At 38.8% G+C, this 26,029-nt stretch overlaps 1 protein-coding gene across 1 annotated transcript in view; it reads right to left on the bottom strand.

Annotated features, from left to right (window-relative positions):
• zanl (zonadhesin, like) overlaps positions 1-19,635 on the bottom strand; it is a 36,990-nt gene extending 17,355 nt beyond the window's left edge. Inside the window, exons 1-25 of the mRNA XM_061095892.1 lie at positions 19,565-19,635; positions 18,739-18,764; positions 17,773-17,922; positions 17,346-17,611; positions 16,374-16,458; positions 16,133-16,285; positions 14,558-14,725; positions 14,357-14,454; positions 14,155-14,251; positions 13,127-14,071; positions 12,835-13,028; positions 12,535-12,676; positions 12,207-12,451; positions 11,716-11,864; positions 11,425-11,553; positions 10,315-10,450; positions 9,652-9,793; positions 5,754-5,950; positions 5,426-5,564; positions 5,187-5,303; positions 4,414-4,538; positions 3,761-3,906; positions 2,109-2,252; positions 1,583-1,690; positions 286-455 (exon numbers count right to left, since the gene is read on the bottom strand). Of these exons, the coding sequence (XP_060951875.1) occupies positions 286-455; positions 1,583-1,690; positions 2,109-2,252; positions 3,761-3,906; positions 4,414-4,538; positions 5,187-5,303; positions 5,426-5,564; positions 5,754-5,950; positions 9,652-9,793; positions 10,315-10,450; positions 11,425-11,553; positions 11,716-11,864; positions 12,207-12,451; positions 12,535-12,676; positions 12,835-13,028; positions 13,127-14,071; positions 14,155-14,251; positions 14,357-14,454; positions 14,558-14,725; positions 16,133-16,285; positions 16,374-16,458; positions 17,346-17,611; positions 17,773-17,922; positions 18,739-18,764; positions 19,565-19,635 (4,342 nt within the window). The remainder of the gene's footprint in view (positions 1-285; positions 456-1,582; positions 1,691-2,108; positions 2,253-3,760; positions 3,907-4,413; positions 4,539-5,186; positions 5,304-5,425; positions 5,565-5,753; positions 5,951-9,651; positions 9,794-10,314; positions 10,451-11,424; positions 11,554-11,715; positions 11,865-12,206; positions 12,452-12,534; positions 12,677-12,834; positions 13,029-13,126; positions 14,072-14,154; positions 14,252-14,356; positions 14,455-14,557; positions 14,726-16,132; positions 16,286-16,373; positions 16,459-17,345; positions 17,612-17,772; positions 17,923-18,738; positions 18,765-19,564) is intronic.
• Between the last annotated feature and the right edge of the window lie 6,394 nt (positions 19,636-26,029).

The raw sequence follows: 26,029 nt of genomic DNA on the forward strand, positions 1-26,029 counted from the left end.
ATGGAAGTGTGTGAATGTCGAGATCAGCATTGAACTTTCAGATATTGTGGATGTTCAGTTGACCTTATTCATAGAATTGGGAACAGAAATTAGTAGTCTACAGCTAAAGCTAGTGAAACTGTGGGCAACACTTTGTCGTCCCTCTGTGCCTATGTAATAAAAGACAATGAATACATTTGTAATGGCTCTATTGATGCTCCATTAGCGTGCCCCTACCTGGAGCTAAAGAGCCTCTTTTGAAAAAAACAAATGTAAGTTTGTCGCATTAAGCTACTGAAGACTTACGGCAGAAGTCTGGTGTCCTCCACGGGTGGACTTTGGCACCGGCGTTCTGGCAGGCATCGGTGTAGGCTTGGAGCTGGTCACACAACACATGCTGCTGACCATTGAACTGACACATGTCATACACACAGCTCTGGAAGAATGGAGTGGGATTCACCACACTGATACACTCCCTGGAAAACAGACAAAGACTAATCCAGTTTGGGGTGGAGAATGCAGATGTTTCAACGCTGTCAAATCTCAGGGGATGACAGAAAGAAACCATAGACAGAAAAGAGCTGCAGAACAACAAATGACGTATGGTTTCACATACCCTCCCATTGTTGTCACCAACTCTTTCCTTGTAAAGATAACACCAGTAAACATTTACAGGAATGCATGAAACCATCTGAATACCATCCTGAATGACCCAAGATTGTGTGCTCTTAAATTTTCAGAGGTTCAAAGTCCATTGCTTTTCTTGTGATATTCTGATAATCTTTGTAAAGATACCACAATGTGTCTAACTGAATTGTTTATAGACACATCTTTTTTTAAAAACACATGTTGTCTGGGCAGTTGTAAAGCTGGTTCAAAAACAAGTATACAAAATGGTACACTCCCAGTGCTGACACTGCTCACAAAAGGGCGCGTTCTTTCTTCTGATATCGATTTAAGGTGAAAAGCTAAGGTTTATACAATAATATAAGCAGATCTGATTAGGAAAGATTTTCTTGAAACCTATGTTAATATATATATATATATATATATATATATATATATATATATATATATATATATATATATATATATATATATATATATATATATATATAAATGGACCGTACAAGAATAATCATCTTAAAACTTCTGAGTTTAACATGAAGAAATTAAAATTGGATAGATTTGTAATTTCTGTGATTTCTGAGTTTTACTAGGTAAATGTAGGACATAACACTAAGATTTAATTTATTGTCAGAAATATATACATTCCTTCAAAGTAATTGTTTACTATATTATTGTTTTATTAAAGGGTCAAGCAACCAATACATAAACTATAATTATCTGTCTGCCTGTCTATCTGTGTGTCCTTTGATTATCTAAATTTCAAATATGACCCGTGGGTTTCTGAGGACCCAAACAAATGCAGTGTCAACTGTGATAGTTTTGGACAAGCAGCTCTTGAGATTCCTCCAGTAAAAAAAATAAAAATGAACTACACACATCATCAGTGCCATCAGTCATGTTTTTGTCATACACACATATTGATGGTTTACAGCTTTACACAATAGCAGTTTAATGTTTTTCTGAATTTTCTCACCTGAGGGGTCCAGCAGGGTCTTTAATTTTGCCACATTTGTCTGGTTTGACCACCTCAGCCTGAAGTTCTGGATCACAGTCTGGGTCAGGTTTAGTACCTGAAACACACCTGAACAAAAGAAAACAACCAACAGGCTCATTAAATTATAAAATCAACACCAAGCTCAGTTTCATTTATCCCTAAAAATTATAACACCAACAGTTTAGACAGTTGGTGCTTGGTAATCGAAAACATCTTTGCACATTATATTTGTGCTGATAATATGATATTTTTTAGCACAGCCTAGAGGTGGATGCTGGGGTGGTGGAGGGGCTAAAGTAACTTGTAGCAATACTGACGCCTAATGAGGTGGGTGTGTATTATAGATGATTGTGGAGAGTGCGGTATGTCATTTGGTGTATGTCTCAGGATTGGAGAAACGCAGCTCGAGTTGGCTGCCTGAACGAGCTCACGGGCGTCGCTACATTAGTTGCAATTCTCAGAAATGTTCCGGTAACATTGAAGAGATGAATGTTTGCTAACTCACGATTCATCCTCATCCTCTTCAGTCTGCCAGCTGTTCCCAAAGTCATTGGCATTTCCTACCAGAGTGCCATCTGGTTTGGTGAAGTCATTGCCTGGATTCTCATTGTAGTCACCACAGAGACCACACATCTGGGCATTGTAGGAGCTGAAGGGCCGAAGACACAGATAACAGGGGATTAAAAGATGAAGAGGAATGTTTTAAGAAGACTTACAAGGAGAAATACTGTTTAGCCCTTTAATGGATTTCTAGACACAAATATATATAACATATAAATCTCTACTTCTATCAATCAGGGCATTATCAATAGAGTCTGCAGAATACAGCCGAAGTATAAGAAATTAGGCATGTTGCAAGGATTTACTAAAAATAACAGATTTGCTTTAAACTACATCTTGCACAGATGTTCATCCGATTTCTTGAGCAGTTTTCATAATAGATGCCTCTGCAGCTGTAACAGCATAAACTGATATTAAACAATGATTTTCAACAGTTAAATCAGATTAATATCTTCTGCAGACCATTATATCTTGGCTGCATTTGAGTAAATCCATGTAATTAAAATATTTGCTAGGAAACTAGTCAAAATCATTGTGACTTTCTAGTGGTTGATTACTCCTGACATTTTCAATCAGGCTTGTAACTTTTGTTCTAATGCGTTTGAGGGCAGTTATTCATAATTGTTATATTGCATCATTGAGCGTTGCCTTATCCGTACTGATTTTAACATAAATGGACAATAATACAAAAAGAAAATTCCTTGCTGTGTATCTATCGGTGCATATCATGCAAAACATGGACAACACAGCGTAAGATGAGATGAGGCACAGCGAATATGTCCATGACAAGGAACAACAACATGGAAGAAAGTAAAAATCAGCCAACATTATTTGAAAATGTGAAAATGTTTCATATTCACACATTTTGATTTTCTTTAACCCCTGTTTGTAGTATATTGTTTTTTATAATATTTGAAGTACGAGTGGTTTAATTTAAATTTTCATTAAACTATATAAATGTGACAGTCCTAACTAAGGGGTACTTTGGTATTTTTACTTTTTACTTTCATACTTTCACTTGAGTAAAGAGGTTGAATCCATACATTTTACTTAAGTAATCTTTTTTTTAGAGTCCGCACTTTTACTTAAGTAAAGAATGTGTACTTTTGCCAACTCTGGGGGCAGACACATCTGCATAAGATGAAAATGTTTCAACCTATCTTGAGTCCATTAGGCCAATGGATCAATGATTACACATTATGTAAGATTTCACATTAAGGACTTTTGAAGATCAGAGTAGTAGAAGTAGAATTCCACTTAATGGAATTTGAGTGAAACAAGGTCAAGATTTTCATTATATCAGAAGAAATGTGGTAAAAAAAGAATCCACAGTTATGTAAAATTAGGCTTGTATGTGTTGTGTGAAATTAGCTTAAGTGTCTCTAAGTGTTAAGATACGACTGTTTAAAAGGTTTTTTTCCCTAAACCTGGAACACTGCTGGGAAAAATGTATTGGCTTTTTGACAGATAGATAGATAGGTTTAGTAAAGTAAATGAGTTACATTTAGTTACTTAATTCCTACTTTAGTGTTACTGGTTATTACATAGTGTTTGTCTGTTTCGCTTATTATTTCTTAAACAAATCTCTATACCAACCTGGGAACTGAGATCTGGGCGTAATGGTTTCCATCCCAACGCACCCGAAGACCAAAGGGTGTCTGCAGGGTGATGTACTGACCAGCAAGGCTGATAGTCATGAGAGGGGAGGGGGAGTTAGGGAGGGCCACCCGCCGTCCATTCACCTGCCGGAGGGATACAGGACGTATGATATAAAACCCATGTTAAACAGAAGCTACAGGTACAGGTAATGTTTGCTACAAATTTAATTAAGAGTCTTGTCAGCTTTTCGTATATGATACGTAACAGGTCATATGGCAAGTGGATTAAAAAAAACAGCATACAGGGATTAGGATATTTGGTTGTCTTGTAGGATAAGACCAGAAAACAATGTCACTGACAAGACGTGTTTGATCTGTGGAAGGATCAATGAGGATGGATTTGGATTTCTAGGATTATGGAATAAAGAGAATAAGGAGATAGAATTCAAAGAACAAGGATCATTTCTAATAAAAAGGTAATGACATCAAGGGATGAGCGCTTGTAGTTGTAAAATCACTAGAGCAGAGGATGATGATGGATATACAGAGAGTGCTACAGATGGTGCATTTGTTTGTGTGCGTGTATGTGTGTGTGAGTGTGTGCGTGCTAGCCCTTCCAAACACAGACTTCATTGTGTAAATGTTACTGACCAGCGTCTTTCTGGCCTTCATCAGTGTCACAGTAATTCCATTCACAGTGACATAGAGTTTCCTCAGGTACGACACACTTGACACTCCTCTCGCCTCATTCTTCCCCTCCACTGAGAACCAAGGAGCTGCAAAGGTAGCACGACACCATATTTATAAAGATCGAATCAAATCCAGCATGGCTTAGGCTCTACCAGGTTGCCCTACAGTGTAGACTAAACAAGATTTCTCTGACATGTGCAGTAAAGGCAAAACAATTCAGTTCACGGTCTGATTTTTGCAGCAGTTCAATTTCATAAACATTATGTCCATAAAAAACAGATGCAATTATATGAATGTAAAATATCCCAAGAGCCCACAAGCCTTTATGATAGATGCAAAATTTCTCAGATGAGTCAGAGTAATGACCACAGAAATATGACAAAAATACAGTTAGTGGGAAGTAATTGAAAACATCAGCCACATTATATTTGTGATCTGATAATATAAAAGTTTTAGCACTTGTGCTTGTATTATTATTTGTCATTTTCTATGATTATTTGAGTTTATCATTTACCCCTAGTTGTACATCAAACTTAAGTGATCATTTGAAGTACATGTATCGTCATGTTCAGAACTTTGTAATAATTACAGGAGGTTGCAATGGGGGGATAACCAGAATATTTGCTGTGCTTGTGTATATTTGGTTCTTTGGTGAATACTGGGTGGGTCTCTGGGCCTGAAGAAAAAAAGTGTTCAAAAGACGCTGAGGTGCAATGAAAGGAACATTTTCATACCTGTCTTATTCTTGCATGTTCTGGCCAATGTGTAGGTACATGTTCCCATAAAGCTGTAGAACTTCTTGTCAAATGTGTTGTAATGAGGATCTCCAGAGACTACACAATCCTGAGAGCCTGACAGGGAGGGACAAAGAAAACTGAGCATTAGACTACAACACCGAGTCAGCATTCAGTTAACACTGTATCACCCATATCCATTTAACACATGTGTATACGGACAATAGTTTTAAACGTACCAGTGGGATAGCAGCCCAACTCGCCATCTTGGAGTTTACACTCATTCATTGGGGGGCATTCAGAGGGCACACAGGTGACATTTGGAGCGTCACACCTACACTTCCACGAACAGTCCTCCGCATAAAACTCCTCTCCAGGCTGAGACAATCACAAATTGAAACTGTGTTAGCAGGAGGAGGTTTAAATCAAAGGTTGTCAATTAGCAATAATAAATAGAATGAGTTCAGTATGGTAAATGCAGAGCAGGCAGCTTTGTGTTTTTAACATGCAAATGTGTATTAAAAGAAAACTGACAATCCACACATGCACAAGCACTTCACTGTGTACCTCATAGTACTGGTCGTTGGTGTCTTTGCAGCCACATGCATTATTTTTGACACATTTTCCTGCACTCAGGACATAGCCAGGATCACACACACAGGCTTCAGAGCAGGGCCCATCGCAGGACGGAGGCTTCCCAGAACACGTCTCCTGACAGGGGTCTGCACAGGTCTCATAGTGGCTGTTGGGGGGGCAACTCAGGGCTAGAGGGAGGATTGGAGATTGAAGTCAGTGAGCAGATAGGAATATAGGAATACAGATGTTTTTCCTTGATGGCAGTAAAACTTTCATTCACAGAATTAATTGTTTTGTTTTGTTTGCAAAGGTGCTGAGAGGGACCTAACAATTGGGGATGAATTAACTTACTATTTCTACACTGACTGGTTTTCATTTAAGGATAAACAAACTGTTCTTCAATACACATATTAGACAGGAACCAAACCCCTTCTGCATGTTTGATACATTTACAGCAGACTAAGCTGGTCTGAGGAGCAGATCCATTTCAAAGAAATAATTTATGTATTCTATAATGTTGTTCTCTAATCTGTTTTGCAATGAGTATTGTTTGCCTTTTAATTATCTGCTTACTTTGGTTATTATTATTACTATTATTATTAGTATGAGTTAGATGGCTGTCAGACAAGTATTCGCTCATCACTCCCATCATATCTGTGTAATCATATGGGGGATTAATTAAGATCAAGCCTAGACGCCAAACACTAAACCTGTTCTACAACTGCAATACATGTTTGAGGTGAGTTGTCTGTCTGAAATGTTATAGTCAGAGTTTGAGAGGCTTAGTAAAATAACTTGGTTGCATTTTAGACAGGCCCTTATTTGTTGCAAATATGGCTTTAAAATCCCTAACTGAGAAAAATCAAAGGGTTAAGTTATTGCTGCCATCTCCTGGTACATCTTCTATAAAATCAAATGACAAAAGCATCATAACAAAGTGATAAGATGGATATCACATAAATATGGTACTTAAACACTACAATAATTTGAGTGGGAAACTCAGCCCTCTTTCACCCTTTGTGAAAACGCAGGCAACCTTAGAGTCATTTTTAACTCTGCATTAAATTTGACAAACAAAACTCTGTTGTGACAGGGATCTATTTCCAACTTTGAGCCTTAGCAAAGGCAAACCCCCTTCTTTCATTCAAAGACTGTGAGAAAGTTATCCATGCTTTTACTTCCTGTCAGTCAGTCTTCCCTGTCATGCCTGCTGTATGTGCAAAACACTGCTGCAAGTTTGCTGACTAGCTTCCAAAAGCATGAGCAAATTTCCCCTGTACTTGCCTTCCACCCTAACTCCCTGTCAGTTTTAGAGTTAATTTTAAAATTGTGCTTTTTATTTATTAAGCTCTTAATGAACTGGCTCCCTCCTACATGTCTGAAGTTTTAATTCCCTATAATTGACCAACAAGTCATTGCTGTTCGCAACTAGGGCTTGTCGGAAACTCAGGGTCGTCCAGTTTGTGGAACAACTGCCCCAGCACATCAGAACTGCCGTCTCCATCGAGACATTCAGAAGACAGCTCAAGTCCCACCTCTTCTCTTTGGCATTTTTTTTCCCCCTTGAACTCTGCCTGTATGTGTTTGTATGTGTTGTTGGTGGAATGAACTCCCCACTGGGTGATGTTTAACAACCAATACAAAAATTTTTAAATAAGTTTAGTTGCACTTACAAGACGCACTTGTGGTTTGGCCATTGAAATTAATGTACTTACATGATTCTGCTTTTCTAGTATGGAGGACCATACATGACTTAAGTATAAATAAATAAATACAGAAATAAATAAATAAAAAAGGAAATAAATTAATTAATACAGAAATAAATAAATAAATACGTTAATAACAACAGAAATGTCTAAACAAATGTCTTAAATATATTTCCACATTTATTTTTGTATTGACTGCCCTCATTTCAGTCTCGTATGCTAATGAGAAAGGCGGGCCTAAACGCAGTCTCATGCAGGATTGGTCACAGGAGTGTGATGATCCAGTCCTTCTACTTCTGCCTTTCAATGCTGACTGGTGTCCAGTAGCTGTTTGCAGTGTTGAGACAGTTCACACTTAAAATTAACTAGTTCAAGGTCAGAGGGTTAGTTCAGGTTATTTTTTAATGGGATGATTAAGGTGTCAGTATTCCTGACTGTGAGCGTCACGTCTCGTGTTTTACTGAGCACAAGGAGAAAGCAGAGAGGAGGAGGAAACAGAAACTCCAGCTCGGTACAAAACACCTGCAGCTTCTGCTCTGCCCATGAAGCAGCTGATCTCTGAGCAGATGTGACCAGAGAAACTCAGTGTTTTCACTGTTTCCACTGTTTTACAAAGTCACTGAGCGGCTGCGGTGACGAGCTCAAGTCTCAGTCACTGCTTCTGTCTCTGTGCGAGTGTGTGGCACTGAGGGGGGCGGAGAGACAGAAACTGAGACTTGAGCTCGTCACCGCGATGCAGCTCAGCCGCTCAGTGACTTTGTAAAACAGTGAAAACACAGAGTTTCTCTGGTCACATCTGCTCAGAGATCAGCTGCTTCATGGGCAGAGCAGAAGCTGCAGGCTTGTTTTTTTCCGAGCAGGAGTTTCTGCTTCCTCCTACTCTCTGCTCTCTCCTTGTGCTCAGGAGAACACGAGACGTGACCCTCACAGTCAGGATTACTGACACCTTAATCATCCCAATAAAAAATAACCTGAACTAACCCTCTGTACTTGAACTAGTTCATTTTAAGTGTGAACTGGCTCAACACTGCAAACAGCTACTGGACACCAGTCAGCATTGAAAGGCTGGATAATTACACTCTTGTGACCAATCCTGCATGAGACTGCGGTTAGGCCCGCCTTTCTCATTAGCATAAGGTGATTGAAAACGTGAAAAATATAAATCAGGGAATAAATAAATGTGCTAATATATTTAAGACATTTATTTAGACATTTCTGTTGTTATTAACGTATTTATTTATTTATTTCTGTTTTAATTTCTGTTTTTCTTTTTTTTCTTTGTCTTTTTTTCTTTTTTTCTGTATTTATTCATTCATTTATTTTTTTATACTTAAGTCATTTATAGTCCTCCATATTCTAGGTTTGTACCCTCATAGTTAAATGCAGTTATTGTAAGTCGCTTTGGATAAAAGCATCAGCTAAATGAATTGTAATTTAGAAATGTGCTGTATAAATAAATTGACTTGACTTGAGTAAGTAGTATTAAGCTGCTATTTATTAGCTATGTCTCTGTTGTATTGTCTTTAGTCACGGGCTTGTTTTTCTGTTTTTATCTTTTGATGTGTTAAATGTCATTCTAGAGGACAACAATGGAAATAACACTTCAGCCTTTAATGTGTTTTATCCTCAGTGATTTTTAATGTTTGCAATAACTGCAGTGTGGTAACTGTTTTTCCCATCTTAAAATAAATTCATTGAATCAAGCATTTTTGGGGTTTCAGAACTATGATTTCTGTCCTTTTTCACAGGAGACTTAGAGTCATCTCCTGCGTTGCTGGGTTGTTTAGATTTTGTTGCTGAACTGATATAGTCCTTATTAAATAGATGTATAAGTATAATTTTTCTTTTTGAAAGTACTGACGCAAAAGCTGCAGCTGAAGGACTTTGGTTGTTTTCAATCCGTCCAATTCTATTCTTCCGAATGCCTGACGCCGGGTTTACACTGGACGCTGAAGCGACGCTTAAGCGCAGCGCCAAGCCTTAAATAACAGCTGGCTCCCATCCACTCCCATGTTAAACCTTTGTGCGGGTCCCACCTAAGTATCCTTGCACTTTCTTATAAAGAAAAGTGCTGCACAAATATGCATTAATTCTTGTGTAAATTGGTAAATGTCAAGAGCTGTACTGTAAAGGGCTTTGAGTGGACTAGAATAAACAAACATATCTATTCATTTAATACTCACGACAAAAGGTTTCATTCCTCCAGGGTCCAATGTTGACTCCCCGGTCCTGGCATTCATTTACGTATGCCTCAATTGCTTCACACAGAATAGGCTTGGCTCCATCCAGCTCACACAGGTCAAAGACACAGTCTTTAAAATAATTCTAAAGACACATGAAGCTTTGAGTTAATTCTGTTTCCCCATTTTATCCTAGAAATGTAATCCGTCAATTTTGTGACTTTACATTCATTTGTGTTGCAGAAGGATGAGCCAAGGATCGCTATTTATTTCATTTTACAAATTATTGGAATAACTTATGGTATTCCATTAGTGACTGGTCCATTCTGTATTACATGCAATAATCTTTATCAAGAGTTTTGTACCAGGGTATATACATTTTTCTTGTGTAATTTAAATTACACAAATCCACTTTGCTAGTTGTTAGTTAGGTGGATTTCCTGTGGTTGGATTAAAAGAAAATGTAATTGTTGCTTGCTTTGGTCCACAGAGGGATACAATCTCAAGCACTAGAAAATGTCTTTTCTATTTTAATGAAATTAGTCTTCTTGTTTTTTATCATATATGTACAATATAATTCTCAAAACATCATCAGAGGGAAAAATTTAACATCTGTGTGTGCTGCATATGTTTGTGCATTTGTGGTGTGAATGAGTGTGCATTTACATTGGGGATGACTCTGGGGTGGCATACAGCAAAAGGACCGTCTTTGTCCAGCAGAATGCCACAGTATGTAGAGCTCTCATATTGCTCCTGCTCTTCATCACATCCTGGAATGGTGGTGTTGGGTTTCTTATTACACCTGTTAACCCAGACAATCTGTTAGAAGAGCTCTGTGTCTAGTTCGTTACTAATGGATGCTCACCAAAATGCTTTTTATTGAGAACCGTTATGATGATTGGACTTTTTACATATATTTAGCACATAACACAAAATAATCTAGAAAATTCCTTCCGAGAACTTTTGAATGTGTGCCTAGTAAATGGTTTTGTATTTATATAGCGCTTTTCTAGTCTGATGATGACCACTCAAAGCTCTAGTGCTTGCTGCCGGCTAGAGAGAGACATTTTATAAAAGCTGCATCTTTATAACATGAACCAGATGGTGATTTTATTTTGAAAATCAAGCCTCCTTTTGGCTTCCTGGTAAGGTGTTATTAGCATCCAGGACTTTTATTTTTATATCCAGCCTCTATTCAGGCTTCCTTGTAACTTTCTGTAACTATCTGGGGGGGGATTTATTTTTAAAATCCAGGGCCCTTTTGTGTTTCCTGGTAAATTCCTATAACTATCTGGGGGGTTTTATTTTGAAAATCCAGCCTCTTTTCATGTTCCCTGGTAAGGGTCTCTATCTATCGGGAGGGTTTCATTTAGAAAAATTCTTCCTCTAGATCTGTTCAGGTCGGGGCTATGATGAAGTGGGAGCAGGTTGGGGGCAATTGGACAATGCACAGTAAAGTTACAAAAACTTAATTTTCAAGCTGATCAGTAGGTGGAGCTATGACCCTGGGACGCTTTGACTATTAAAGTATATTTTATATTATATAGAACTCTTCGGGGCAGGTTCCTTATCACAAAAATGAAGTTTGACAGTGATTGGAGTGGAAACATGGAAGTTACAGCTGCTTGAAGCCTCTTGGCGAGTCATCAAGATTCGCCACCATGCCAATCAGTGTGGCACCACAAGGTATAATTAACTATTAACACAGACATTCAAACTTGGACCTTTAGCTCCAGTCAAATCATTAATGTATGTTTCTATCCCTGTAATACTCACTCTGGGTCAATGTTCCAGCTGTGTCCAAAGGAATTGACATTGTTGGTCAATGATCCATTTGGCTTACGGAAGTCATCTTTGGCATCTCCATTATAATCTCCACACAGTCCACAGAGTTTATTCTGAAAGCTATATATTACAAGAAAACCAGATACCTAGTGATTTGTGAAAGTCATCTAAAACTGTAATTTGCTAATTCTCAACCATTGTTTGTCACTTCAACCAAGCACTAGCATTTTCACTGATTATCCATTCATTTAGAAACATCCATTAACGAAAGGATTCACTCACTCTTTGATCACTTTGATGTCCATGAAGTGATTTCCATCATAACGAACGGTCACACCAAAGTTTAAGGACACAGTGTAATGCTTTCCTGACTTGAACACAGACACACTAGGGGCCGGACTCACAGGCAGATTTACATTGGTCCCATTCACCTGTATAGGGAAAGCATTTATGAATGCCCTAATGAGCGATTACAGAGGAAAAATTGAGGAGCATTCTTTTTTTAACTCTGTGTATAGAATTTACAATTACGAATTATACTCCAATGATATCAGTAGCTGGGAGGTATTGTTGATATGATTATATGACAATAGTGACTGTTGTCACACTATTGTTACCAATATGAGGGTTAAGGACAGAGGATGTCACACCTTGTTAAAGCCTTATGAGACAAATTGTTCTTTGTGAATATGGGCTATACAAATAAAATTAGATTTATTGATTGATTGAATATATGATCCTATTTAAGAGTGTTAGTTCCTCTCATTTCTTACCTGCACAGTGCCCCCTTTGAGAATGGAAATCTTCACCATGTACACATATACATGTACGGCCTTTACATAGGAGATGGTGGGTGAGTTATAGCGATTTTCATTGTCAGCATGGACCTCAAAGTATGGCAGAGCTGTTTTGTTGCAGGGTTTTGACATCAGATAGCTGCAGTTGCCCATGAAGTTGTACTTGCGTTTGTCAAATGTGGTGTAGTGGGGATCACCAGATGCAATGCACGTGGATGTAGCTAAAGGAATAATAAATAAGAAACTTGAATGACACATTTCAAGCTGTAAGCACCAAGTACTGTAGCAATTTCAGAGACATTACCTTTGGGATAGCAGCTTGCAACACCATCAATGTTGCGACACTCTTCACTTGGGTCACAGGAGTTATCAACACATTGTAAAGTATAGTTCCCTGCACAGCGACACAGCTTTGAACAGCCATCTCCAAATATGATCTCGCCAGGCTAAAACAAAATTGAAAGAAGGATCAATATTGGTGATGTGTACTGTATCAGTAAAGTTACATTGTACAACCTTCTTGATTACTATCTATTACTTTGTCATTAAATCTTTTTAGCCTAAAAAGCACAAGCATATTGTAATATAATCTCCAACTTATAACCTCATAGTAGTTATTCTGGTCATCCAGACAGCCACATTTCTCCAGTGGCACACAGCGCCGTCCCTTGAAGACAAACCCTGGTTTGCAGAAGCAGCCGCTGATACAGGATCCAGAACAGTTGGTGGAGGGCTCAATACAAGTGGGGATACAAGATGGGCCACATTCTATATACTCTGCATCAGGTGGGCATGGGTCTGTACAGCAGAAAGTAAAATGAATGGGTTGCTCGACAAGAAAGATTGAAACAAAGAAACAAGTGTCATTGGAAAAGTTTCAAAAAGACATGTCGTACTTGGTGGCTTTGTAGTTGGTTTTGGTGTAGTTGGTCCTGGAGTTGTTGGTTTTTGTGTAGTTGGTCTTAGACTTGTTGGTTGTGGTGTAGTTGGTCCGGGAGTTGTTGATTTAGGTGTACTTGGTCGTGGAGTTGTTGGTTTTGGTGTACTTGGTCCTGGAGTTGTTGGTTTTGGTGTAGTGGGTCCAGGAGTTGCAGGTTTTGGTGTAGTTAGCCCTGGAGTTGTTGGTTTAGATGTAGTTGGCCCTGGAGTTGTTGGTTTTGGTGTAGTTGGTCCAGGAGTTGTAGGTTTTAGTGTGGTTGGTCCTGGAGTTGGAGGTTTTGGTGTAGATGGCCCTGGAGTTGTTGGTTTTGCCGTAGTTTGTCCTGGAGTTGTAGGTTTTGGCGTAGTTGGTCCAGGAGTTGTAGGTTTTGGTGTAAGTGGTCCTGGAGTTGTAGGTTTTGGTGTAGTTGGCCCTGGAGTTGCTGGTTTTGCCGTAGTTGGTCCTATAGTTGTTGGTTTTGCCGTAGTTGGTCCTGGAGTTGTAGGTTTTGGTGTAGTTATTCCTGTAGTTGTTGGTTTGTGTGTAGTGGGTACAGGAGTTGTTGGTTTTGGTGTAGTTAGTCCTGGAGTTGTTGGTTGTGGTGTAGTGGGTCCAGGAGTTGCTGGTTTTGGTGTAGTTAGCCCTGGAGTTGTTGGTTTAGATGTAGTTGGCCCTGGAGTTGTTGGTTTTGCCGTAGTTTGTCCTGGAGTTGTAGGTTTTGGCGTAGTTGGTCCAGGAGTTGTAGGTTTTGGTGTGGTTGGTCCTGGAGTTGGAGGTTTTGGTGTAGATGGCCCTGGAGTTGTTGGTTTTGCCGTAGTTGGTCCTATAGTTGTTGGTTTTGCCGTAGTCGGTCCTGGAGTTGTAGGTTTTGGTGTAGTTGGTCCTGGAGTTGTTACTGGTGGAAGAGGAGTGGTTGGCTGAGCTATAAATGAGAAAATAAACATATATTTGAAAAAAGCTGTTGACAAATTTATGTTTCTGGTGGTGCAGAGAGTAACTTGAATTATCTGGTCAGTTTCTCACCTTTGCAGGCCATGATACACACTGCATCAATGGCAATATCTGTCTGAGGAGTTTCTCCAAAGGTCCCCACAATTACAAACTGGAATACAAGTACAAAAAATGTATTCATTTATTTATTAGTTGGTGTAAACCTGTGTGGAAACACATACAGATATAATGAGACAAACTTAGCACTAATATTTACCTGAATAGCAGCAGTTCCCAGGTAGCGGACTTCTGCAGGCTTCCAGCCTTGACCCTGGTTGCCCGTCCTGGTAAAAAGACTTGGTCCAAGGTGTCCATCTGTGTATTAAGAAAACCAAAATTAAGCCAAGAAAATATGTTCATGCCCTCTTGTTTTTATTTCTTTCTATCTATGCAAATAATGATGAATGTTGTCTTTTACCTTCGGTGATGGTGTGGACACTGAGCTGCATAGTGGTGCTGGTGCCATACAGGTAGTAGTGGAAGAAGAGTTCCACACATCCTGAGTTGGGGGTCAATAGAGGACTTCTGATCTGCGAACTGACTTGAGGGATGGCCTCGGAAGAATCCATCAACATATAGGAACCAGCTACAAATTGAATGTTAAAAAAATAAATACCATTCAGAATAAAATAACAAAATAAAAAGATTGCAATAATGTACATACATTACATTTAACAACCAAAGGGCAAAATTTGAGAATGCTAAATTTAACCTTTTTTTTCTTCAGATGTCTTATTCTATGTATTAACAGCAGAAAGTAACACATCACAATTACATTTTTGCCCAACTTTATTTTAGTACAAGATGGTAAATTTGAGAATGCTAAATTTAAATGCTATTGCAAATACTGATTACGACAGTATGACAACAAAGCAATTGTCAATATCAAGGTTTTATTGACATACACACACTTTAACGTGTGGTCAGATACACATACCATGTCCTTGGAGCATTAACCTCACACACACACACACACACACACACACACTACGTCGCCTCAACTTCAGATACACACACACATATCTCCAGCAAGTTGCAAGATTGAACATTCTCATGCTCCGTATCAAACAGGGAGTTCTGCCACACAGCAGATTAGACTGAGAGGAGGTTTGCATGCCTTTTCTCACAGTTTTCCATGAATCACTTCATTATATTAATTTCTAAGACGTCCTCCCTCCTGTGTCAGTCTTGGAATGCTTTGAGGCCGGAACACTGTGACCTCTGGTTTCACTTCACTTTACTTCACATATACTGAGCACACACACTCAGGCAACGTGCTTATGACCTCTGGTGGCCACAACAGTGGCGTGCACGTACAACGTCATCATCACGCGACGCCAGGAGGACGACCCAACGAGCAAAGAGGGCAGGACTGCCTTGTGCTCCGACCAACGAGGCACTGCCCGGCGTAAATGCAGCAGCTTCCGTCTAGTCTTGACCAATCCAAAAAGAGCCTCTGTCACGCCCAGTATATCAATATATAAACTATATAGCACTTGTCTAAGCGACTTTTTTCTTTTCCTTTGCAACTTAACTGCGTAAAAACTGAAGGCCCATGAATGATTCAATTGCTGGACACCGCACTTTCCTGACCTGTGACCTCTGAATAAACCTGCTTAATTTTAACTTGAGAACGACGCCTCCTGCCTTTGATTTCCACCCGCAACAGTTTAATTTAAGTGTAGTGCAAGTTTTAAACAATTCCAAAATCAAGTGTTTTAATCCAAGTGATATATTGAAGATACTCTCTTGAGACATTCCAGAGATATTCAGGTATTGAATTCATGAGATTGAAATGGACGGACAGATAATCTGAAAATATATTGCGTGTGGTCACAGCTGCTGCGTTCGACAAGACATAAATACCATGTAAACATGCAGGAAAAATTTGACTTCAATGAATGCTGCACACCAATTAAAAAAAAAATGGGTGTGCAGACTGCGCTACTTCCTTACAATGATTTCCAAACAGACTTATAAAAGAACCCCTTACTTCCAGGTTTGGAGAAGTCATCATCAGGTCCTGTGCCCGGAGTCTCTGTTGTTCCAGTCCACTGCTCAAAGCCATACACATCATTATTCTCAGTTACCGTTGTCCACCCACACAGGTCATCAAAAGAGTCAAAATCGCAGCCAGAAACACAAGCTGTGGACAAAACGATGAATCGGTGAGACAGCAATTTTTGTTGTGTGTGCATGTGTGTGTGTGTGTGTGTGCATGTATGAAAACTCACAGGGACATGCTCCTTCAGTAATAACAATGTTGTCCAAAGCTGAATCACAGGAAGAGGTGATGCCTCTCTGAGCTTCTAACACGATCTAGAGACACAGAGAGAAAATAAATCATCCTAAAGAAGACACAAGATTAATGCTCATAGTCACTTATCTGTGTGGAGGAGCACCTTGAACATGCCTTTCTTAACATTTTCTGTTTGCCCGTTTTTGGGAAATGTGGAAACTGTTTAAAATTTGCACTACACTTAGATGAAACATTGACTATTGTCAATTGCTTTGTTGTCATACTCTTGTAATAGGTATTATCAATAGCAATAACAAGTATTTTTATATATGAACATAAGGTATGGTAAATGGTAAATTGACTGTTTTTATAATCCACTCTTATAGTCTAACCCTAACCCTAGACTAAGGAGAATGGGATCAAACCACACATTAATTGTGTATTGGACAGGCATTACAGTGGATGTGGAAAAGGTTTTTGTTATTCTGTAGATGTATCTCAATGCTTAAAATTTTGACAGAATTTTTATTTTATACCAATGTCGGAATATAATGGAAAAAGCAGCTGTACGCATGAGAATTAATGCTACAAGATATTTCAGGAGATATTTCTTTCCCTCCATTCTCCAAATTATTTAGGAAAATAAACAATTCAGTTTCTGTCAAAGCACTGCAGATAGGTTATTCTCGATGTTAGCACAACTGCAAAAAATTGAATATAGGAAAAGTATATATATTTTTTAATTGATGTAATGATAAACTGTTTCTGACTTAAATTAAGTGCATCTGTCTGTAGACTGTATGCTATTTCGGTATATAACATTTTATACCTAACTATAACATTTTTCAACTATTTTTTCTTCTCGACCAAATAACCTTACGGATGTTAGTTGCCCCCTTTGCCATCGTCAGCTATACTGTAAGTCTCCATTCTTTATTTTTAAAGCAACATCTTAAATGACACTTACAGTGACGCTCTGACTACCAGGTTTGGGCACAGTGATGGAGCCCTTCAGCCAAGACGGACTCTGGATTCCGGTTTTTTTCCAGACCTCTTCCTCTGCATTGAGGCTCTTGACCAGAACCCTTAACACATTCTGATTATCTGAGCCGTACATGTAGTATCCAAACTGGACACAGATCTGAGATGCCGATGATGAGAGGGCTGGGCTCAGCAGACGAGCTTTCTGCTCATTTGACACATTGTCACACTCATGGTAGATGTAGAATCCATCTGCAAAAAGAAATAGACAGAATCTGTACCATTTGATCCCAAATCAGAATTCAGTGTATCCACCCTCGAAATCGAAATTCAATTTAATCATGGCCTGAGAGTCAATAAAGTAAATGTACAGAAAGGAAATATTTGTTTTAAACCACAAGTTCAGGACTGACTTCCATCAGGGTAGTCTCCGCTTGGTCCAGTTCCCTCTGTTGGGGTTGGACCTTTATGTCGGGTCCAGTCACTATTGTCTTCGGTGTCCTGTGTGAACCTACAGAATGGGTGACTGTCCTGGTTAAAGTCACAGGAAGTCAGCACTTCAGCTGGAGAAACACAAACACAACACACAAACAAATGGATATTACAGGATTAGGGGTGAAGAGCAGCAATTCCATGTCATGTCAATGCAATATCATGTCATTTACCACCCAAATAATTGTTGGTTATTGTGATGTGAAAGTGATATAGGTAAAGTGTGTACATGTGTGATATGGGGCTTGGTCAGATTGTACCCTTCTGATCAAACAGTGTATTCAGGAACATGAGACAGACTTATAGCTATATCTGTATCTACATCTAAATGTCTCGCTGACTCTTTGTCTCTATAAATATATATGTATATACATATATGAAATATATTTCATATATAAACACACACAGATAGCAAATTGTGAAAGTGTTTGTTTATCATGGATAGTGAAGATAACAAGCTGTACAGAGGTAAAGTCCACATCATCTCAATGACAATGTAGTATAAACAGTGCATTCCAAGCTTAAATTAATAACTTAACTCAACTATCAAATTAGTCAGCCATTTAATAAGTGTGTCGTAGGTCTTTTACTTATTTGTTTTTAGCCTGTTTTGCCCATTGTATGCCAAAGGGTTTGATTTGTGGACTCATCTTAATCTTACTGGGTGGCTCTTACTATTCTTTCATTTTGGTTTTATATTCTCTTATTGTTGCTTTATTGGTTCTTACTTTACTTTAATATTGTTTTTATCGTCTCTTATTGTACGGCACTTTGGTCAACTATGGTTGCTTAAAATGTGCATTAGGGATTAATTTGATATGATTTTGGTTTGATTTGAATGTGTTTTGAAGATTCAAACAATTTATTGGATGATCAACACAACCTACCATCTTCTCTTTGTGTGTTCTGCAGACTGTAAAAGATAAGAAGACATAGGACAAGATTCAAGTTAAAGGTGAGTTCAAAGTTATAGTAAGGTGCAGACACGTAAAATGGCCATGAAAACAAATGGTAAACAAACTGTTGTAAAGACTTATCTAGTCTATCTAACCAAGGCCACATACTATTTCACATTGTGACCTTGTAACATTTCTCTACAAGTAACTACAGTCAAGACTTATCTAGTCTTAATAACCACTCAAAGTGATTTTCACTACAAGCTACATTCAGAAATTTACAGAGCACTTCTCGATGCATTGCTTTTTGTATTACACATAATTCACATTCAGACACAACAGTGATCGGCATTCATACTGGAGGAGCAGGGATCAAACAATCAACCTTTTGGTTCATGAATAAGCTGCTAATCATCCTGCGCTACAAGTTGCTCACTTTAGACATCGATATCTAAATATTACCAAGGTTGAATTTATTTGAAAAAGTATAAGTATAAGTATAAGAATATAAATTTACCTGGAATATAAAGTGTAGATTTACCTGAACTACTGTTAGATGGCATACAAATGAATGATATTACGTAATTAAAAAAGATATGATCCTGTGTTTGCCAACCAAGACCACATACTACATCACATTGTGACCCTGTAACCTTTCTCTAAAAGTAAGTACAGTTTTAAGTCTCCAGAAACTAAAAAAAAGCACAACATTTTGATATTATCAAAGTCTAAGAAATAGTTTACATGATTAGATTTATCTTAAATTATGAATTAATTTAGTATCTATTTATTATACCATCCTAGGGGACTGACTCACCTGTGCTGTGCCCAGCCTGCTCTGCAGCCACACATCCACAGGAGCAAAATTTGAAATTGTAATGTGTCCATGGCTAAGCATTAGTTAGATGAGAAAAGACAGCAGAGACAAGAACAGAGCTCTATATAGAGGGCTCGGATGGGTCAGGGGAGTGCTGTGTGGAAAACAAGGTGGATGTGTTGGGTGGGTGGTGTGGATGCTGAATTGCAGCATTACTTGATGTTGCAAATGTATAAATGAGTAACTTGAGTGATAGGGACAGGGTGTGTTCTCTTTGGGTGTGACTTTGTGGATGTATATCTGAGCCTGTGTGTGTGTGTACTTTCTGACCTCTCAGCAGTTCACAGGCTGGGTGGGGATGCCCATCAAACACTATATTATGAATAAAAACTTGTACTTTAAGACATAATAAAGTTTATTGTGTTATAAACAGAATACTTTGATCACATGGACACACCTTTTCAGCATGTACTGTACATTGAAAAGGGTTTGCTGTAATCATGAAAAAAAATATATTACAGTCTGACTAAACATACAGTGACTCAAGCCTTTTATCAGGCATCCATGCCTTCAAAATTAGTGGACTGTCAACAGTGGACTCCAAGCAAAGGCATATCACACACAAGTATAACCTGACAGCCCTTACTGTCATTCTGTACAGCAGCCTGAGCAACACAGACATACAGACAGGTGAGCTATGATGTCACAGACAGGTGAACCATGTGTACCCAAAAAAGTGTTAAATTACATCCGTTTACCATTTACATCCAACCACATATTCACTTCTATGTTAGCAGATGGGACATGGAGCAAACTAAAAAGACCAAATTCACACCTTATAAGTTTTTCTCAAATAAGGTTTCTGTCATTTTAGGTAGTTTTTTATTGTTATGTATATGTTATTAAAGGTGTAGTTGCTATTTTTAATTACTTTTTCAATATCATAAAAATGGGGAGAAACCTCATGAAGACAGATGAGAATCCCTCTGGCTCCAAATAACAAGATCACAGCATTCGTATCTGAGATATTTTGGCTTTATTTCAGATTAGTAGACGTTACTCCATATTGAAATTTCGTAGTGAAACTCAGTACTGTAACTCTTACATTGGCCGACTGTTGTAACCGACTGTAAATATGTGGCTGGTCTTCTAAAGCGGTATCCAAACATAACGTGACTTTCAGAATGAGACCGGGGAAAGACCCCAATTCTACCACATTTATTAAAACAAATGACTGAGTAGGTTAAATTGGGTTTCCCCGAAAAAGGAGGTTGTAGTAAACGACAACTTGAATGCTTAAAGGAAAAATTGGAACTCTCTCCAAAAGAAAATGTAAAAAAGAAGCAAGCAAAAGGAAAGCTGACAGTGTGTGTGTGTGCAGAGGACAGATTAAAGGAATAGAGTACAGGGAAGCTTACAATATGTGTGTGCGGGGGGAAGAGAAAAGGGAAAGCTAGTAGAGACTCTTAATCCACGATGAGGGAGCAGCCGCGTCCCTTGATCTGCGGACGATAAGGCAAAGGGACACCAGGAAAGAAGTCAAGTCAGTAACATGTATTGATGAGATAATAATTTCTTTGCGGATAAGGATGGAGAAAAGGAAGGAGAAGCTGGGAAGAGAAGCTCCGTGTGTCATGTGTCCCCCCGACATTCTAGACCTATTGCAGCATAACTAAGAGCAGGTCTAAGACAAGCCTGGACCGGCTCTAACTATAAGCTTTATCAAAAAGGAAGGTTTTAAGCCTACTCTTAAACGTACAGATGGTGTTTGCCCCCCCCCCGAACTGAAAGTGGGAGATGATTCCATTGGAGAGGAGCTAGATAGCTGAAAGCTCTGGCTCCTACTCTACTTCTAGAGACATTAAAGACGAACAGTAAACCTGAATTCTGGGAGCGCAGTGCTCTAGTGGGTTGATAAGGTACTACAAGGTCTTTGAGGTACCATATTATTACGGGCCTCAAAGTGAGGGGGAGAATTTGATATTCTATTCTAGATTTAACCAGAAGCCAGTGTTGTCAAGCTAATACAGGAGAAATGTGGTCTCTTTTTATTTTTTGGACATTTTGGACAAGTTATAGAGTCTTTAACGACTTACTGCTGGAGCCTGATAATAAGGAATCACACTAATCAAGTCTGGATATAACAAAGGCGTGGACTAGTAGTCAGACATGACGCCTGATGACTGGTAAGTCAATGAGACTGTCAGCTTTTTTTAACCTGCACAGTGGACTCACACGTCCAGCTAATATGCGAGTATCCCCATTGTCTCCCTATTAGGTCCACTTAAAAGAACACTTCTTAAACAGGTTAAGACCCGAACTCTCCAGTGTCGTCAAAATTAACCGTGTGACCAGGAAGATCTGCTCACTGGCTGACAGCCTGCACCAAGCAGAACACGCTGAAGACGCCGTACAGCGAAAGAACGAGCAGCAGCATAATCACCAATCATCACTGACAACGCACAGCTGACAATGTTATCAGCTTTCACAGATCCAATCAGAGGGGAGGCAGAAGAAAAGGACAAGGTCGTGGCCATGGAAGAAAAAAGGAGAGGAGGTCAGTATGACCCATATCTATAATAATTATTATAATAATACAATATTTATTTATAGAGCACTTTTAACGACGTTTTACAACATTAAAAGTTTAGCATTAAAGTAGCACAATATAAACAAAGTGCATATATCAAACATTCACATTAAAAGCAATTCTTAAAATTGTAATTTTTATTAGAGTTCTCATAAGGTAAGGTCAGTGCAGTCACGGATGGTGGTTTGGCAAGAGAGTTCCAGAGGGAGGGGGCGGCTACGGAGAAGGCTCTGTCAACTCAAGTACGGTACTTTGTCCTTAGTGGATGGGAGAGGAGATTGGCGAGGAGTGGACCCGACGGGATGGAGTTTGGTGATGGAGGAACAGGAGGGACAGGGAGTCAGTGGAGATTTTGGAGAACAAGGGTGATGTGGTCATGGGAGCCGGAGTGGGTGAGCAGGCGAGCAGCAGAGCGCTGGATGTGCTGTAGTTTATTAAGTATTTTGGATGATGTGCCATAGTAAGGCTATTGCAATAGTTAATTATGGAGGTGATCAAGGCATGGATCAGAGTTTCAGCAGCAGAGGAGGAGATTCAGGGCTATGTTTTTAAGGTGGAAAAAGGAAGTCATGGTGATTTGGTTAATGTGATGTTCAAAAGAGAGGTTGCTGTCAAACAAGACTACGAGGTTGCGGATGTGTGGAGAGGGAGAGAGAGTGGAGTTGTCGATGGTGAGGCAGAGGCTCTGATTGTTTTTAGTGAAGGATTTGGGACCAATGAGGATTATGTCCAATTTATCACAGTTTAATTTGAGGAAGTTGTTTTGCATCGAGGATTAAATGTCGGTGAGGCTGTTGTCAGGGGGCAGTGAGTAGCTGTGATGATTGATTTACTGTAGTGGAGACGTCATCAGCGTAGCAATGAAATCTCTTTATACCTCAAAGGGCTGATAGTACCTTATAAACCCACTAGAGCACTGCGCTCCCAGAATTCAGGCTTACTTGTCGTCCCTAAAGTCTCTAAAAGTAGAGAAGAGCCAGAGCTTTCTGCTATTAAGCTCCTCTCCTATGGAATCATCTCCCACTTTCAGTTTGTGAGGCAGACCCCATCTGTACGTTTTAGAGTTGGCTTAAAACCTTCCTTTTTGATAAAGCTTATAGTTAGAGCTGGTCCAGGCTTGTCTTAGACCTGCTCTTAGTTATGCTGCTATAGGTCTAGAATGTCGGGAAGACACATGACACACGGAGCTTCTCTTCCCAGCTTCTCCTTCCTTTTGTCCATCCTTATCACATCAAAGAAATTAATATCTCATCAATACATGTTACTGACTTGACTTCTTCCCTGGAGTCCCATGGAGTCCCCAGGATCACTGTGTATGAGCTGTATTTGCCCTAATGCCAGCATGTATACATTCCATTAGCATGCCCTGGCTTTGTTACACATGGGTAAAAATGGTCGCTCATTATCACGTGTGTGTTTAATTTTACATAATGAAACTGTGTATCTTTCACTATATTCATTTTTTCTGTTCACCTTTATATGTGGCCTCTATTGCACTTATGTCTGTCCTGGGAGAGGGATCCCTCACATGTGGCACTCTCTGAGGTTTCTACATTATTTTTACCCTGTTAAAGTATTTTTTTGTAGTTTTTCCTTACTCTTGTTGAAGGTTAAGGGCAGAGGATGTCACACCTTGTTAAAGCCCTATGAGACAAATTGTGGTTTGTGAATATCGGCTATACAAATATTTGAAGACAAACATGAAGGAGGCCGAAATTGTGTGCATTGTTTTGCAGCAACAAACTCTCTGGTTTACCTGGTCCCTGAGAGTAAATATCAAACATGTTTGATTCAAGACCAGGGAGCCTCTACCTATACCTTTATTTGAAAAGATATAAAAACATAATTATATAAAAATATTTAATATTTGATGTTTACTTAAACTTTACCCATATGTATACTATTTCATGCACAGACACTTACTGTGCAATGTGCACTTATTCTAAAATAATGAATTTAATTCTTGAATTCAGGTCAGTGCAGCTTGTCTGCTGCGAGGGACAGAGACGTTTGTGACAGACAGACACACCTCTGCTCACACAGACAGCAGGACAAGCAGATTTAACTTTCCTTAACCGAGTTTAAATATTCAGATTTAACTTTACAATATCAAAGTCATTTTGAAAATAATTTTTGTATAAGAGGTATATAACATAATTCTGACTTGTCTAAATCACATCCTTGATTCTTTACCTACTCAAAACTACAACGACACATCACAATTCAAACTATTTTGTCATTCATGTTTGTGTTGTTTCTCATTAAAGATATCTACAATTCAATTCAAACTTTTATATTATATTATAATCTTTAATTCCAGTTTCAGATAACAGAGATTTAATTCCGCCTAGTCAAAATTCAAATGTATCATATCTATAATAAAATACTACGTACTTTAAACTTCATATAAGGAATTTAGGCTGTTTTAAGACATCCTCAACTTGGTTTGGGACTAGTCAGAATTAAATTGTAGAAATTTGAAGCTGCAGATACAGGATGTATGTAATACATAGGGTAAAGTTGCTTTTCGAATACACTGCTGAAGACGGTAAAATTGAAAAGGAAAACAGAAAAGGACCAACCACCAAAGGAACTTTTGACAGGGTGAGATATAATGGACTCAAATACAGACTTGGATTCCAACTTCAATCTCCCAAAACCCACCCAGTATGTCATCTCAAGCCTTCTCAACAACTACCAAGTTGCCTCCGCCATCTTTCACCCCCTCAATAAAGAGGCACAGTTTTAAGTCCCTGGCCACCATAAGCCAAAGTCTATCACAATCAACCACCAATCACATAGGTGAACACACACACAGCAATGTTTTTTCAAATGACACACTTACACTAACAACGTGTGTTTCCTTTGTCCTTTCTCTTTCTCTCTTACTCTCTCTCTCTCTCTCACCCTCTCTCTCTCTCTCTCTCTCTCTCTCTCTCTTTTTCTCTTATGCCTTTGGTAAAATAAGACCTCACGCCTATAAAAAAAATACTCTTTCCTTGATCCACCAAAGGCCACGGTGTGGTGCAAGCTCCCAATTTAATTTTACATATAAGTGTACTACATACACCCATCCGATAACAGGTCAAACTATGAACGTGAGAGGCACACTTTCTTGTTCTACAAACAATGGGATTTACCTAGTCAAGTGCCCATGTGATTTAGCATATGTATGGAAAAAACAAAGAGCTTTAAAAACAAGGATAGCAAAACGTAGAAGCTGCATCCAGACGCAGGACCAACGCAACCCAGTGACAGTGCATTTTGGAAAGGCAAACCACCCTGAGGCCTTTCAGAGATCTGCTGGCATTGAACAAGTTAAGGCTCCAAGATGAGGGGGGATTTATGTACCCTCGTACTAAAGAGAGAAAGCTTCTATATTTTCACTGTTGAGACCCTAGCTCCAAAAGGTCTGAATCAAGAATATGAAATTAAACATTTTCTCTAAAAAGCTATAAAAAGCGGCATTGCAAAATGTCATGATTATATGCACTGGTAAATGTCTTTCCATATGCATTTACATATTTTAAAAATGAATCTACTCTAAATTCTGAACTAATTTTATTAAAAATGCTTCGGACTTATTCTTTGCTTAGGATGATCTAGGCATAACCAATAGTTAAGAAATATTGCATAATTAGATGCTGATATATTTGTATATGAGCAGACTATATCAATGACTTTTTGAAAGCTATGTATGGATAATGTATTATAAAAAAAGTTTTTTAAATTTACAATGGAGTCTTGATGACACAAACATGGTGACGTGCACGCAGACACACTGGCTGTGATGACAGAGCTCTCAGTTTTTTATATATGTCGTTATGACATAAAATCTGAGATGTTTTTTCCACCCACGCCAGTCACACCTAAAC

The sequence above is a fragment of the Limanda limanda genome, chromosome 22, assembly GCF_963576545.1.
Source record: "Limanda limanda chromosome 22, fLimLim1.1, whole genome shotgun sequence".
In the NCBI taxonomy this organism is placed as follows: Eukaryota; Metazoa; Chordata; class Actinopteri; order Pleuronectiformes; family Pleuronectidae; genus Limanda; species Limanda limanda.